Genomic DNA, 16,405 nt, shown 5'->3' with positions numbered 1-16,405 from the left:
ATAGAATAGAATAGAATAGAATAGAATAGAATAGAATAGAATAGAATAGAATAGAATAGAATAGAATAGAATAGAATAGAATAGAATAGAATAGAATAGAATAGAATAGAATAGAATAGAATAGAATAGAATAGAATAGAATAGAATAGAATAGAATAGAATAGAATAGAATAGAATAGAATAGAATAGAATAGAATAGAATAGAATAGAATAGAATAGAATAGAATAGAATAGAATAGAATAGAATAGAATAGAATAGAATAGAATAGAATAGAATAGAATAGAATAGAATAGAATAGAATAGAATAGAATAGAATAGAATAGAATAGAATAGAATAGAATAGAATAGAATAGAATAGAATAGAATAGAATAGAATAGAATAGAATAGAATAGGAATAGAATAGACTAGAATAGAATAGAATAGAATAGAATAGAATAGAATAGAATAATAGAAATAGAATAGAATAGAATAGAATAGAATAGAATAGAATAGAATAGAAAGATAGAATAGAATAGAATAGAATAGAATAGAATAGAATAGAATAGAATAGAATAGATAGAATAGAATAGAATAGAATAGAATAATAGAATAGAATAGAATAGAATGAGAATAGAATAGAATAGAATAGAATAGAATAGAATAGAATAGAATAGAATAGAATAGAATAGAATAGAATAGAATAGAATAGAATAGAATAGAATAGAATAGAATAGAATAGAATAGAATAGAATAGAATAGAATAGAATAGAATAGAATAGAATAGAATAGAATAGAATAGAATAGAATAGAATAGAATAGAATAGAATAGAATAGAATAGAATAGAATAGAATAGAATAGAATAGAATAGAATAGAATAGAATAGAATAGAATAGAATAGAATAGAATAGAATAGAATAGAATAGAATAGAATAGATAGAATAGAATAGAATAGAATAGAATAGAATAGAATAGAATAGAATAGAATAGAATAGAATAGAATAGAATAGAATAGAATAGAATAGAATAGAATAGAATAGAATAGAATAGAATAGAATAGAATAGAATAGAATAGAATAGAATAGAATAGAATAGAATAGAATAGAATAGAATAGAATAGAATAGAATAATAGAATAGAATAGAATAGAATAATAGAATAGAATAGAATAGAATAGAATAGAATAGAATAGAATAGAATAGAATAGAATAGAATAGAATAGAATAGAATAGAATAGAATAGATAGATAGAATAGAATAGAATAGAATAGAATAGAATAGAATAGAATAGAATAGAATAGAATAGAATAGAATAGAATAGAATAGAATAGAATAGAATAGAATAGAATAGAATAGAATAGAATAGAATAGAATAGAATAGAATAGAATAGAATAGAATAGAATAGAATAGAATAGAATAGAATAGAATAGAATAGAATAGAATAGAATAGAATAGAATAGAATAGAATAGAATAGAATAGAATAGAATAGAATAGAATAGAATAGAATAGAATAGAATAGAATAGAATAGAATAGAATAGAATAGAATAGAATAGAATAGAATAGAATAGAATAGAATAGAATAGAATAGAATAGAATAGAATAGAATAGAATAGAATAGAATAGAATAGAATAGAATAGAATAGAATAGAATAGAATAGAATAGAATAGAATAGAATAGAATAGAATAGAATAGAATAGAATAGAATAGAATAGAATAGAATAGAATAGAATAGAATAGAATAGAATAGAATAGAATAGAATAGAATAGAATAGAATAGAATAGAATAGAATAGAATAGAATAGAATAGAATAGAATAGAATAGAATAGAATAGAATAGAATAGAATAGAATAGAATAGAATAGAATAGAATAGAATAGAATAGAATAGAATAGAATAGAATAGAATAGAATAGAATAGAATAGAATAGAATAGAATAGAATAGAATAGAATAGAATAGAATAGAATAGAATAGAATAGAATAGAATAGAATAGAATAGAATAGAATAGAATAGAATAGAATAGAATAGAATAGAATAGAATAGAATAGAATAGAATAGAATAGAATAGAATAGAATAGAATAGAATAGAATAGAATAGAATAGAATAGAATAGAATAGAATAGAATAGAATAGAATAGAATAGAATAGAATAGAATAGAATAGAATAGAATAGAATAGAATAGAATAGAATAGAATAGAATAGAATAGAATAGAATAGAATAGAATAGAATAGAATAGAATAGAATAGAATAGAATAGAATAGAATAGAATAGAATAGAATAGAATAGAATAGAATAGAATAGAATAGAATAGAATAGAATAGAATAGAATAGAATAGAATAGAATAGAATAGAATAGAATAGAATAGAATAGAATAGAATAGAATAGAATAGAATAGAATAGAATAGAATAGAATAGAATAGAATAGAATAGAATAGAATAGAATAGAATAGAATAGAATAGAATAGAATAGAATAGAATAGAATAGAATAGAATAGAATAGAATAGAATAGAATAGAATAGAATAGAATAGAATAGAATAGAATAGAATAGAATAGAATAGAATAGAATAGAATAGAATAGAATAGAATAGAATAGAATAGAATAGAATAGAATAGAATAGAATAGAATAGAATAGAATAGAATAGAATAGAATAGAATAGAATAGAATAGAATAGAATAGAATAGAATAGAATAGAATAGAATAGAATAGAATAGAATAGAATAGAATAGAATAGAATAGAATAGAATAGAATAGAATAGAATAGAATAGAATAGAATAGAATAGAATAGAATAGAATAGAATAGAATAGAATAGAATAGAATAGAATAGAATAGAATAGAATAGAATAGAATAGAATAGAATAGAATAGAATAGAATAGAATAGAATAGAATAGAATAGAATAGAATAGAATAGAATAGAATAGAATAGAATAGAATAGAATAGAATAGAATAGAATAGAATAGAATAGAATAGAATAGAATAGAATAGAATAGAATAGAATAGAATAGAATAGAATAGAATAGAATAGAATAGAATAGAATAGAATAGAATAGAATAGAATAGAATAGAATAGAATAGAATAGAATAGAATAGAATAGAATAGAATAGAATAGAATAGAATAGAATAGAATAGAATAGAATAGAATAGAATAGAATAGAATAGAATAGAATAGAATAGAATAGAATAGAATAGAATAGAATAGAATAGAATAGAATAGAATAGAATAGAATAGAATAGAATAGAATAGAATAGAATAGAATAGAATAGAATAGAATAGAATAGAATAGAATAGAATAGAATAGAATAGAATAGAATAGAATAGAATAGAATAGAATAGAATAGAATAGAATAGAATAGAATAGAATAGAATAGAATAGAATAGAATAGAATAGAATAGAATAGAATAGAATAGAATAGAATAGAATAGAATAGAATAGAATAGAATAGAATAGAATAGAATAGAATAGAATAGAATAGAATAGAATAGAATAGAATAGAATAGAATAGAATAGAATAGAATAGAATAGAATAGAATAGAATAGAATAGAATAGAATAGAATAGAATAGAATAGAATAGAATAGAATAGAATAGAATAGAATAGAATAGAATAGAATAGAATAGAATAGAATAGAATAGAATAGAATAGAATAGAATAGAATAGAATAGAATAGAATAGAATAGAATAGAATAGAATAGAATAGAATAGAATAGAATAGAATAGAATAGAATAGAATAGAATAGAATAGAATAGAATAGAATAGAATAGAATAGAATAGAATAGAATAGAATAGAATAGAATAGAATAGAATAGAATAGAATAGAATAGAATAGAATAGAATAGAATAGAATAGAATAGAATAGAATAGAATAGAATAGAATAGAATAGAATAGAATAGAATAGAATAGAATAGAATAGAATAGAATAGAATAGAATAGAATAGAATAGAATAGAATAGAATAGAATAGAATAGAATAGAATAGAATAGAATAGAATAGAATAGAATAGAATAGAATAGAATAGAATAGAATAGAATAGAATAGAATAGAATAGAATAGAATAGAATAGAATAGAATAGAATAGAATAGAATAGAATAGAATAGAATAGAATAGAATAGAATAGAATAGAATAGAATAGAATAGAATAGAATAGAATAGAATAGAATAGAATAGAATAGAATAGAATAGAATAGAATAGAATAGAATAGAATAGAATAGAATAGAATAGAATAGAATAGAATAGAATAGAATAGAATAGAATAGAATAGAATAGAATAGAATAGAATAGAATAGAATAGAATAGAATAGAATAGAATAGAATAGAATAGAATAGAATAGAATAGAATAGAATAGAATAGAATAGAATAGAATAGAATAGAATAGAATAGAATAGAATAGAATAGAATAGAATAGAATAGAATAGAATAGAATAGAATAGAATAGAATAGAATAGAATAGAATAGAATAGAATAGAATAGAATAGAATAGAATAGAATAGAATAGAATAGAATAGAATAGAATAGAATAGAATAGAATAGAATAGAATAGAATAGAATAGAATAGAATAGAATAGAATAGAATAGAATAGAATAGAATAGAATAGAATAGAATAGAATAGAATAGAATAGAATAGAATAGAATAGAATAGAATAGAATAGAATAGAATAGAATAGAATAGAATAGAATAGAATAGAATAGAATAGAATAGAATAGAATAGAATAGAATAGAATAGAATAGAATAGAATAGAATAGAATAGAATAGAATAGAATAGAATAGAATAGAATAGAATAGAATAGAATAGAATAGAATAGAATAGAATAGAATAGAATAGAATAGAATAGAATAGAATAGAATAGAATAGAATAGAATAGAATAGAATAGAATAGAATAGAATAGAATAGAATAGAATAGAATAGAATAGAATAGAATAGAATAGAATAGAATAGAATAGAATAGAATAGAATAGAATAGAATAGAATAGAATAGAATAGAATAGAATAGAATAGAATAGAATAGAATAGAATAGAATAGAATAGAATAGAATAGAATAGAATAGAATAGAATAGAATAGAATAGAATAGAATAGAATAGAATAGAATAGAATAGAATAGAATAGAATAGAATAGAATAGAATAGAATAGAATAGAATAGAATAGAATAGAATAGAATAGAATAGAATAGAATAGAATAGAATAGAATAGAATAGAATAGAATAGAATAGAATAGAATAGAATAGAATAGAATAGAATAGAATAGAATAGAATAGAATAGAATAGAATAGAATAGAATAGAATAGAATAGAATAGAATAGAATAGAATAGAATAGAATAGAATAGAATAGAATAGAATAGAATAGAATAGAATAGAATAGAATAGAATAGAATAGAATAGAATAGAATAGAATAGAATAGAATAGAATAGAATAGAATAGAATAGAATAGAATAGAATAGAATAGAATAGAATAGAATAGAATAGAATAGAATAGAATAGAATAGAATAGAATAGAATAGAATAGAATAGAATAGAATAGAATAGAATAGAATAGAATAGAATAGAATAGAATAGAATAGAATAGAATAGAATAGAATAGAATAGAATAGAATAGAATAGAATAGAATAGAATAGAATAGAATAGAATAGAATAGAATAGAATAGAATAGAATAGAATAGAATAGAATAGAATAGAATAGAATAGAATAGAATAGAATAGAATAGAATAGAATAGAATAGAATAGAATAGAATAGAATAGAATAGAATAGAATAGAATAGAATAGAATAGAATAGAATAGAATAGAATAGAATAGAATAGAATAGAATAGAATAGAATAGAATAGAATAGAATAGAATAGAATAGAATAGAATAGAATAGAATAGAATAGAATAGAATAGAATAGAATAGAATAGAATAGAATAGAATAGAATAGAATAGAATAGAATAGAATAGAATAGAATAGAATAGAATAGAATAGAATAGAATAGAATAGAATAGAATAGAATAGAATAGAATAGAATAGAATAGAATAGAATAGAATAGAATAGAATAGAATAGAATAGAATAGAATAGAATAGAATAGAATAGAATAGAATAGAATAGAATAGAATAGAATAGAATAGAATAGAATAGAATAGAATAGAATAGAATAGAATAGAATAGAATAGAATAGAATAGAATAGAATAGAATAGAATAGAATAGAATAGAATAGAATAGAATAGAATAGAATAGAATAGAATAGAATAGAATAGAATAGAATAGAATAGAATAGAATAGAATAGAATAGAATAGAATAGAATAGAATAGAATAGAATAGAATAGAATAGAATAGAATAGAATAGAATAGAATAGAATAGAATAGAATAGAATAGAATAGAATAGAATAGAATAGAATAGAATAGAATAGAATAGAATAGAATAGAATAGAATAGAATAGAATAGAATAGAATAGAATAGAATAGAATAGAATAGAATAGAATAGAATAGAATAGAATAGAATAGAATAGAATAGAATAGAATAGAATAGAATAGAATAGAATAGAATAGAATAGAATAGAATAGAATAGAATAGAATAGAATAGAATAGAATAGAATAGAATAGAATAGAATAGAATAGAATAGAATAGAATAGAATAGAATAGAATAGAATAGAATAGAATAGAATAGAATAGAATAGAATAGAATAGAATAGAATAGAATAGAATAGAATAGAATAGAATAGAATAGAATAGAATAGAATAGAATAGAATAGAATAGAATAGAATAGAATAGAATAGAATAGAATAGAATAGAATAGAATAGAATAGAATAGAATAGAATAGAATAGAATAGAATAGAATAGAATAGAATAGAATAGAATAGAATAGAATAGAATAGAATAGAATAGAATAGAATAGAATAGAATAGAATAGAATAGAATAGAATAGAATAGAATAGAATAGAATAGAATAGAATAGAATAGAATAGAATAGAATAGAATAGAATAGAATAGAATAGAATAGAATAGAATAGAATAGAATAGAATAGAATAGAATAGAATAGAATAGAATAGAATAGAATAGAATAGAATAGAATAGAATAGAATAGAATAGAATAGAATAGAATAGAATAGAATAGAATAGAATAGAATAGAATAGAATAGAATAGAATAGAATAGAATAGAATAGAATAGAATAGAATAGAATAGAATAGAATAGAATAGAATAGAATAGAATAGAATAGAATAGAATAGAATAGAATAGAATAGAATAGAATAGAATAGAATAGAATAGAATAGAATAGAATAGAATAGAATAGAATAGAATAGAATAGAATAGAATAGAATAGAATAGAATAGAATAGAATAGAATAGAATAGAATAGAATAGAATAGAATAGAATAGAATAGAATAGAATAGAATAGAATAGAATAGAATAGAATAGAATAGAATAGAATAGAATAGAATAGAATAGAATAGAATAGAATAGAATAGAATAGAATAGAATAGAATAGAATAGAATAGAATAGAATAGAATAGAATAGAATAGAATAGAATAGAATAGAATAGAATAGAATAGAATAGAATAGAATAGAATAGAATAGAATAGAATAGAATAGAATAGAATAGAATAGAATAGAATAGAATAGAATAGAATAGAATAGAATAGAATAGAATAGAATAGAATAGAATAGAATAGAATAGAATAGAATAGAATAGAATAGAATAGAATAGAATAGAATAGAATAGAATAGAATAGAATAGAATAGAATAGAATAGAATAGAATAGAATAGAATAGAATAGAATAGAATAGAATAGAATAGAATAGAATAGAATAGAATAGAATAGAATAGAATAGAATAGAATAGAATAGAATAGAATAGAATAGAATAGAATAGAATAGAATAGAATAGAATAGAATAGAATAGAATAGAATAGAATAGAATAGAATAGAATAGAATAGAATAGAATAGAATAGAATAGAATAGAATAGAATAGAATAGAATAGAATAGAATAGAATAGAATAGAATAGAATAGAATAGAATAGAATAGAATAGAATAGAATAGAATAGAATAGAATAGAATAGAATAGAATAGAATAGAATAGAATAGAATAGAATAGAATAGAATAGAATAGAATAGAATAGAATAGAATAGAATAGAATAGAATAGAATAGAATAGAATAGAATAGAATAGAATAGAATAGAATAGAATAGAATAGAATAGAATAGAATAGAATAGAATAGAATAGAATAGAATAGAATAGAATAGAATAGAATAGAATAGAATAGAATAGAATAGAATAGAATAGAATAGAATAGAATAGAATAGAATAGAATAGAATAGAATAGAATAGAATAGAATAGAATAGAATAGAATAGAATAGAATAGAATAGAATAGAATAGAATAGAATAGAATAGAATAGAATAGAATAGAATAGAATAGAATAGAATAGAATAGAATAGAATAGAATAGAATAGAATAGAATAGAATAGAATAGAATAGAATAGAATAGAATAGAATAGAATAGAATAGAATAGAATAGAATAGAATAGAATAGAATAGAATAGAATAGAATAGAATAGAATAGAATAGAATAGAATAGAATAGAATAGAATAGAATAGAATAGAATAGAATAGAATAGAATAGAATAGAATAGAATAGAATAGAATAGAATAGAATAGAATAGAATAGAATAGAATAGAATAGAATAGAATAGAATAGAATAGAATAGAATAGAATAGAATAGAATAGAATAGAATAGAATAGAATAGAATAGAATAGAATAGAATAGAATAGAATAGAATAGAATAGAATAGAATAGAATAGAATAGAATAGAATAGAATAGAATAGAATAGAATAGAATAGAATAGAATAGAATAGAATAGAATAGAATAGAATAGAATAGAATAGAATAGAATAGAATAGAATAGAATAGAATAGAAGCTATTTCAACACAAATATTTTGATAAAAAAATGAAAAGCATAATTTCGTTGTTGACTATAAACGTTCGTGAGCCGATATTCTTAAAATGGAAAATGGTTCATTAAATAAGCTAAAAACGAAATAACGATTTGACAAGACTTAGAAATAAATTCAATTTTGTATTATTTTGCTTTATTTGTTTTATCTTGCAGGCTTAGAACGGGTAGCTGAAGAGTTGATGGGACACAGAAAATGGAAGCAATATCAAGAAGCTTTTACACGAATACAAGGGCATAAATTAAGTTAGTTTCTTAAGCTACTTAGCTAAAATTAAAATAATTAACATGCTTTTTTATTTTGTATTATTATTTTAGACAATAAACCTGAGAATATATCACGGAATATACAAATTAATTATCATCGCCGACCATTTGCTTCTAAAGAATTGGAAATAAATGATAAATCTTTAATATCATCGTTAACAAAGCAAGGTAATAAATCTCTCTTATGCAGAGTTGGAAAAGTTCAAGCCGCTTTCTAACTTAAGCTTGACTTTAGTTCAGAAGTTAGTTAGTGACTTACTAATTAAAAAAAATTTACTTTTCTAAGTTAGTTAGTAACTCATGGTATAACAAAATTTACGCCATTAGGCTGGTGACTTATGAATTAAAAATTTTTAAGTCTATGCTTCTGACTGATCTATGAATTAAAAAAAAAATTTAACTCACAAACTACTAAGTGACTTATAAAATTAAACAAAAAGTAATTCATAGAAAAATTATGATTTTTTTTTTAAATTCATAAATCATTAACAACACATTTAGGAAGTAAATTCTTTTTTCTTAAATCATGAGTCACTTCCTAGCTTATGAATTGAATTTGTTTAAATAGTAAGTCACTAACAAGCTTATGATTTTTTTGATTTATAAGTTTTATAATTCACAAGTCATCAAGAGTCTAGATCCTTTAATTAAAAAAATCGCAACTCTGCTTTTAAATTATGGTGTATTTTTTTGTAGAGAAGCTCAAAACAACTTCAGTCAAAACGGAAGAATGTTTAGAAGTTAACGAAAGTACAATCGCGTTACACGGTTTAAGTTGTAAAAATATTCTTGAAATTACTGAGGGCGAATCTAAGGCACCTAGCAAAACTAACGAACTTCTTTTAGAAGTAGTCGATTGGAAACCGAATGAGAAGTGTAATTTTTGCGACGCTGGTAAACTCCTCATCGTGAACGAGAAGGGTGAACTAGTGGGCGAGTCCAGCCCGGCTTTGTCCGAGGCAGACCACGCCATTAGAGTAAGATCTACAATTTTTAAAATCTATTTGAAATTATTTATTTGTTTACAATAGCAGCCCGAGGAGACGGAAAGTGACTCCAAGGAAAGTGTTGCTCCAAACACAAAAGAGGATGGGAAGAAAATCCTCGCATCACACTTTAGAGACTCAGTGACACCCAATATGACCTCTTTGGAGTCAATGGCTGCACGATGGCCAGGACTTCAGTCAGGATTGGGGCAGTTATATCCATGTAAGTCTACTTTTCCCTCATTTACGTATATTCATCAGAGCTTTCGATTACATGGACAAGCAAATAAAAAAGAGGCTCTGTGAACATACAAGTGTTAGTGTTAAAAATGAAATTTTAAAGTTCCGTTTGATATGGGTGGCGTAAAACTGGACGAGCCGTCACAGCACGCTTTTGTCCATTACATTTTTTAAACATTGTGTTTTACTTTCATTTTTTTTGCTTCAATTGTATAGATGTATTTGATTATTATATGCAAGGATTTTAAGAGCAATTGAAAATAACCTCGGAATGAAAAGAAGGATATGTCTGCTTTCTTCTGTGTTTTTATTTTATATCAAATATGCTTGATCTATTTACAACCATATATACATAGGTGCATCTTAGGATCATGAGATAAGATACATACTGATAAAAATAGAATACACATTTCCACCCATGCAGTCTTTGGGTATTCGTGAGTACCTTTCCTATCAGTATCCTATCTCATGACGCTGCGCACTTTCATATGATTATTTCTTATCTGTCTTGTGAAAATGCGCAGCTGCAAACATTTAAGGATCATGTTCATTTAAGAACAGCAATCAAATAGACTTTTTGATGGTAATATACTCCAATTTAATGTAGAAATAAATTCAATTATCAAAATACTTTTCTAAGCAAGCTTTCTGTTACTTTATTACTATCCAATTTTTTGTAATTCAAATTATGGTAAGTAAACCTTAATCGTTGAATAGCAGTAGCTGCCATTATTTAAAAGCCTTTCTAAATTAAAAAATGTTCGTATTTTTAGATGTCGTTTTTTTCGCAGGAATTTTGTATACAGCAGAACTTGGTCCCTTTTTTAACATATGTACAATGTACATATGTATATGATTTTTGTATGATTTTACTATTTTAAGCTTGTATTTATTTCATGCAATAACTATTTTTAAAACATCTTTAAATAAAACTTTGAAAATTGTATTAATATGAGCGTAAAATATTTTTGCACTAAAAGATATCATGGAAGCAAATATGTTATAAACTTTCTGATGTTTCATTGGAGTGTTACGATTTCAGAGAATGTCAAGCAAGTTAAGTTTTTAAGAGATTTTTCCTCAAATCCTATAGTATCCTCAACCAGAGTTTGAACAGTATGGCCGCCCCCTAAACCCTAAAACATATTTACCTCACTTTTTACACACCGGCCTTGAAATAAAACAAATTTAGTATTCACTATTGTTAGATGTAATAGCAATGTAATGAATAGTGCTGAAAATTGGTGTTAATTTTACTTCACTGTAATTTACGATAACATGAATTACCGACTAATTTAGAAATTCGTGTACGTAACGCAAAGGCAACTTTACTTCATACAAATAAATTAAGTGGCGCAACAGTCCGTTGCGAACAAGGGCCTAGTGACAACTCTCAACTTTTGTCATAGATACCTCATGTCCACCGAAAATCCAGGTTTTTTCTCCGTATCTCCGTATATTGCTTTCTTAAGATATAAGTTTTGATATTTGGCATTAATTCTCTTTCTCAAAATTGCCGTTCGGATTAGGCCCAAAGCTGTAGGTACCCTCCATCCTGGACAAAAGTACTCGCACACAGGAATGCTTGAGAGATGTATGTAACTAGGCCCTTATTCTCAACGGTCTGTTGCGCCACGCAATTTATTTATTTTTTATATGAATAACAACGTAATTAGGTAATAATTAATTATTTCGAAAAGAATCTGTTATCCACTACACCAATTCTCGGAAAAAAGATCAAGAATTTTTGGGAAATAAATTATATTTATATTTTTTTTTAATTTCTACGAATTTGAAATATTAAGATACTCTTAAAAGTATATTAATAGTATGAAAAAAGTACCTATGAGAACCCCAAATACAAATGAGTGCGTAAGAAAATCGGCGCGTGCAGTAAACATCCTATAAGTAATGGTCCAAACTGTAAATTATATATAATAACAACAAAAATCATGTGCTTCTGAGTATTCTTATTTTATTCTATCAGAATTATGTGATATCCTGTATAATAAAATGAAATACCTATAAATAAATGCAAATCAGAGAAAACGTTAAATATCGTTACTGTTTTCCACCACTCTATGATCGGGATTTTAAATAGAACTTGTCATATTGTTTTATCTAAGTTTATCTGTGGTAGTCGAAAATTACATTGCAAACATAGTATATGTACGGTGACCATATTTCCCGAGACAGTACCCAAAAAATGAAAAATGTTGACCAGCTTTCAAGATTTTCTTTTTATTTTATTGATTAATTGTAAATAAATATGATATAATATAAATGAATTAGTAAATATAGCATAATTAAAAATAACACAGATTCTTTTAGTCTCTTACTTATTAAAAAAAAAAAAACTTAATCTCTTTTATATCATATTTGCTATTCAAACAACTTTGACATCGAATTACAATCTTTTCAGAAGAATAATTTTTTTAAATTTATTCTGGCTTTCCTTTTAAATAATTCTTAAATTCGATGAAATTTAATCCATAATTGCATTTGCAAATTAAAATAGACCTGTTTTTTCAATAATCATATTTTTTTCGTTTGTCCGTACATTGTTTAAAATTGAAAAAACTCTCTGTGTAGAGGCATAAGACCTATCTCCAGAACTAATTTATCTCTCCTTCTATTCAACAATTTTTTCTGAAAAAACATAACTTTTTACACATGAAAACTTTTAGAAAACATCAGTGTCATTAAATAAAATATTGCTTCTCTTTTTCATAATATACATTATACTTAACTCCACTTTGTCCCAGGAAAGAGTGTAATCCCTGCTCTTCATTTAATTTTGAAGTGAAGGATTTTTCAACAATGCAATAATTCCAACAGTCGGAGTGCACTCTCAAAATTGCTTTTGGAAAATGCCATAACTAGTATAAATGCAAAAAAAACGAGTTTCATTTACATTCACTGAAAGTTATTTTTACCATTGTCATGGTCAGTAAAACTCAATGGTAAAATTAATTTCCAGTGGTGAAAGTCATGCTGTGCGCAAGTGTAAAAGTATAACTTTAACTTCCAATGTATATAAAGATGTATGTGTAATATGATCTGGATTGTGCCTGGCTACATGTGTTGTGCCCACAACGTTGTGCTCACAACACTATGTGTCTACATGTGCTGTGAATACTCATATGACCCCTTTTCCATTTTGTGTTGTGGAACGACAAACTTTCAACATTTGTGTTTGAAATTTTGAGCCGGTGATACTACCAACCGACATGCGTCTATATAGTATCACGGTTGCCAATTGAAAAAAAAGTTTTTGTTAAAATTTTAAAATAAAAATTACCAACATAATTCAGGTCCGGAAATTTTTTATACACAGATTAATGAATTCATCGTATTTTGTTCAACATATTTTCCATATGATGACATTTATTTTTTAATTACGTACAAATAAACTCACAAAATCCCGAACACACTTAATTAAATTAGATGAACCCAAATAAATATGACGATTTTTAAAAACAAAGCGTTTTAACATTAGATCACAGTATATAAGATTTTTTTCACTTGGTCAAATAGTAATTTTTTATTCCATTTGGTCATATTTTTCGGAAATGACAACGTTCTGGTCACTATTAAAGAATCGGATCCTATCGATCACTGAAATCAAGAATCAATGAACGGGTCATTTATTTGATATCGAAGTCATATAATTCATAACAATAAACCTAATAAAGATTTAATATGCAAACGGTGAAATTTGTTCATTCAAGCAAAGTGTATAGGTTAACAATAAATGTTTATTTAACAAGCAAACTTGCAGATGATCGTGGAGACGATTTCGAATTCTCCACTATCATCTGCGACGTTGCAATTGATCTCTTATCTTTTAAAATTGGGTTGGTGTTGAAAACAACATAGATCTCGGTTACTTTTTTAAAAAAAATAAATTGATTCAAGATTCAAACTTACAACTTTGCACGAAAAGAATGTGTGGAAATGTGAAAAATATATTCATGTCCGTTAATTGAAAATAAAAAAATTAAAAAATTAAAAAAAGCAAAGAATTGAACTAAAAATTAACAAATCAAAATTAATCTAATTTATAATTAAAAAAATGTATAATTAACTTATATTCCAAAATGACAAAAGGCTTGTGTAATTTGAAAAATAAAAAAAAAATGAAAGCGAAATTCAAATAGCGTTAAATAATCTAGTGCGGGTACAATCAAACATTCTCGCAAATCGTAGTGCGACAAAGGAGAGAATGTTTCGCAAAATAAAACACTTGACACCATTTAACGCAACACGAACCATGGATAGGTGGATGATTATCTGCAAAGCACGGATTATTACATGGGATGAATTAGCGAAGACAATTCATCAACAAAAAAGAGGCTGGGATGCGACCCACACTGATAACTTCCCATCCCGTCTGTCGATTTGTCTTGCTTAAAAGTTTGTCTATATGTACTCGTATCAATGTTTACCAAATTTGCGTACTATTTTTTGTAAACTTTATTTTTGTATGAAAAAACGGATTGTTGGAGTTTTATATAAAAATTACTAATTATCGAAAACAATATTTTCTGTGAAATAAAATAAGTTTGAAGCCAATATTTTTAATTTTTAAAAAGCTATTTGAGTCGAAAGTAAATTTTTACCAAGTTTTAGTATTGTTGTTCTTTTAGAATTTTATTTTTTGTAAAAAAAACTTTCAATTCGATTTTTTTCAAAATTTTACTTAATGTTAACAACAAAATTTTTGAAAGACAAAAGTAGTTTAAAGCCAATATCTACAATTTTTGAAAATATATTTGAGTCGAAAATCATTTTTTACCAACTTTTGTTAATTTTTATCCGGTTTTTAATTTTTGTAAAAAAAACTGTCAATTCAATTTTTTTCAAAATGTTATTGAATATTTACAACACCATTTTTTTAAAGACAAAAGTAAATTAAAGCCAATATCTCAAAGTTTTGAAAAGATATTTAAGTCGAAAATCAATTTTTACTAACTTTTATTAATTTTTGTTTAAGTTTTTATTTCTTATGAAAAAAACTGTCAATTCGATTTTTCTCAAAATTTTATCAGATGTCAAAAACATTATTTTTAGTTGCCCAAAATTGTTTTGGAGATGAAATCATATTTTCGTCGTAAAATTTTGGAGGTGACAAATTTTGTTTTCGTTTTTTTTTTAATTTATAAAAAAAAAAAAACCATAAATGGAATTTTTCCAAAAATATACTTGTTTGGTATCACGTTACAGTTTATTATATAAAATTTTATTCAAGTCTCTAGCGTTTTTGGTTCGTAAGATATTTAGAGTTAACCAAAATGTTCACATTTTTTCAAACTTCTATGGTAAAAAAACCACCTACGCAATATTCTTGAGAGCATTTTCTGCATCTTTTTGCCTTATTATCTGTACGAAAAAATTTATCAAAAATCGATATCTCTTCTGGTTTTTGAGCTATGGATAACGAAAAAAACGTCCAACGGTGGTACGGACGCACGGACGTACGAACGTACGTACACACGCACGCACAGACAGAAGTTAAAAATGTATACAATCGCTTTGGAATACCTGCGAAAAGTTGTTCTTTTAACTCACAAATATACACCTTAAATTTCAGTTGGCGCATCAAATATTAAGAGGTGTCCCAACATCATTAAGTTTGAAGAAATTCATCAATTTGGTCAAAAAATCAAAAAGGTCGTAAAAACACTAAATGACATTTTCAGTGTTGGCCTGTTATTATAATATAACTTAAATATTGATCTTGAACTGTATCCATTAAATTAGGGAGGGGTGGGGGGTTAGTGTGGTGAGGGAGGAAATTTCACAACTCTCTTTAAACGTTGTTCAATCCCCATTAAGTCACCTCGCGAGCTTACTTTTTCTTTTGTTAAACGCTTTGATTTTTACACGATTATTAAGAATAAACCTTCAATTTTCTGTTCTGCAATACTTTAGCAAAGCATAGCTATATTTTTTTCTTAAAAAC

The 16,405-nt window shown here is 24.4% G+C and overlaps 1 protein-coding gene across 5 annotated transcripts in view; it reads left to right on the top strand.

The window, feature by feature from the left end:
- Window positions 1–16,405, top strand: part of LOC129943366 (mushroom body large-type Kenyon cell-specific protein 1) — a 131,636-nt gene that overhangs the window by 23,153 nt on the left and 92,078 nt on the right. For all 5 annotated transcript variants that reach the window (XM_056052754.1, XM_056052752.1, XM_056052750.1 and 2 more), the window contains 4 exons: window positions 9,104–9,193; window positions 9,266–9,382; window positions 9,911–10,191; window positions 10,246–10,423. In XM_056052754.1, the coding sequence (XP_055908729.1) occupies window positions 9,130–9,193; window positions 9,266–9,382; window positions 9,911–10,191; window positions 10,246–10,423 (640 nt within the window). In that variant the 5' untranslated portion in view covers window positions 9,104–9,129. The remainder of the gene's footprint in view (window positions 1–9,103; window positions 9,194–9,265; window positions 9,383–9,910; window positions 10,192–10,245; window positions 10,424–16,405) is intronic.

Source organism: Eupeodes corollae, chromosome 1 (genome assembly GCF_945859685.1).
Source record: "Eupeodes corollae chromosome 1, idEupCoro1.1, whole genome shotgun sequence".
NCBI classification, from domain to species: domain Eukaryota; kingdom Metazoa; phylum Arthropoda; class Insecta; order Diptera; family Syrphidae; genus Eupeodes; species Eupeodes corollae.
The sequence above is the reverse complement of the archived record's forward strand: the minus strand, read 5'-3'. Positions and strand labels throughout refer to the sequence as shown.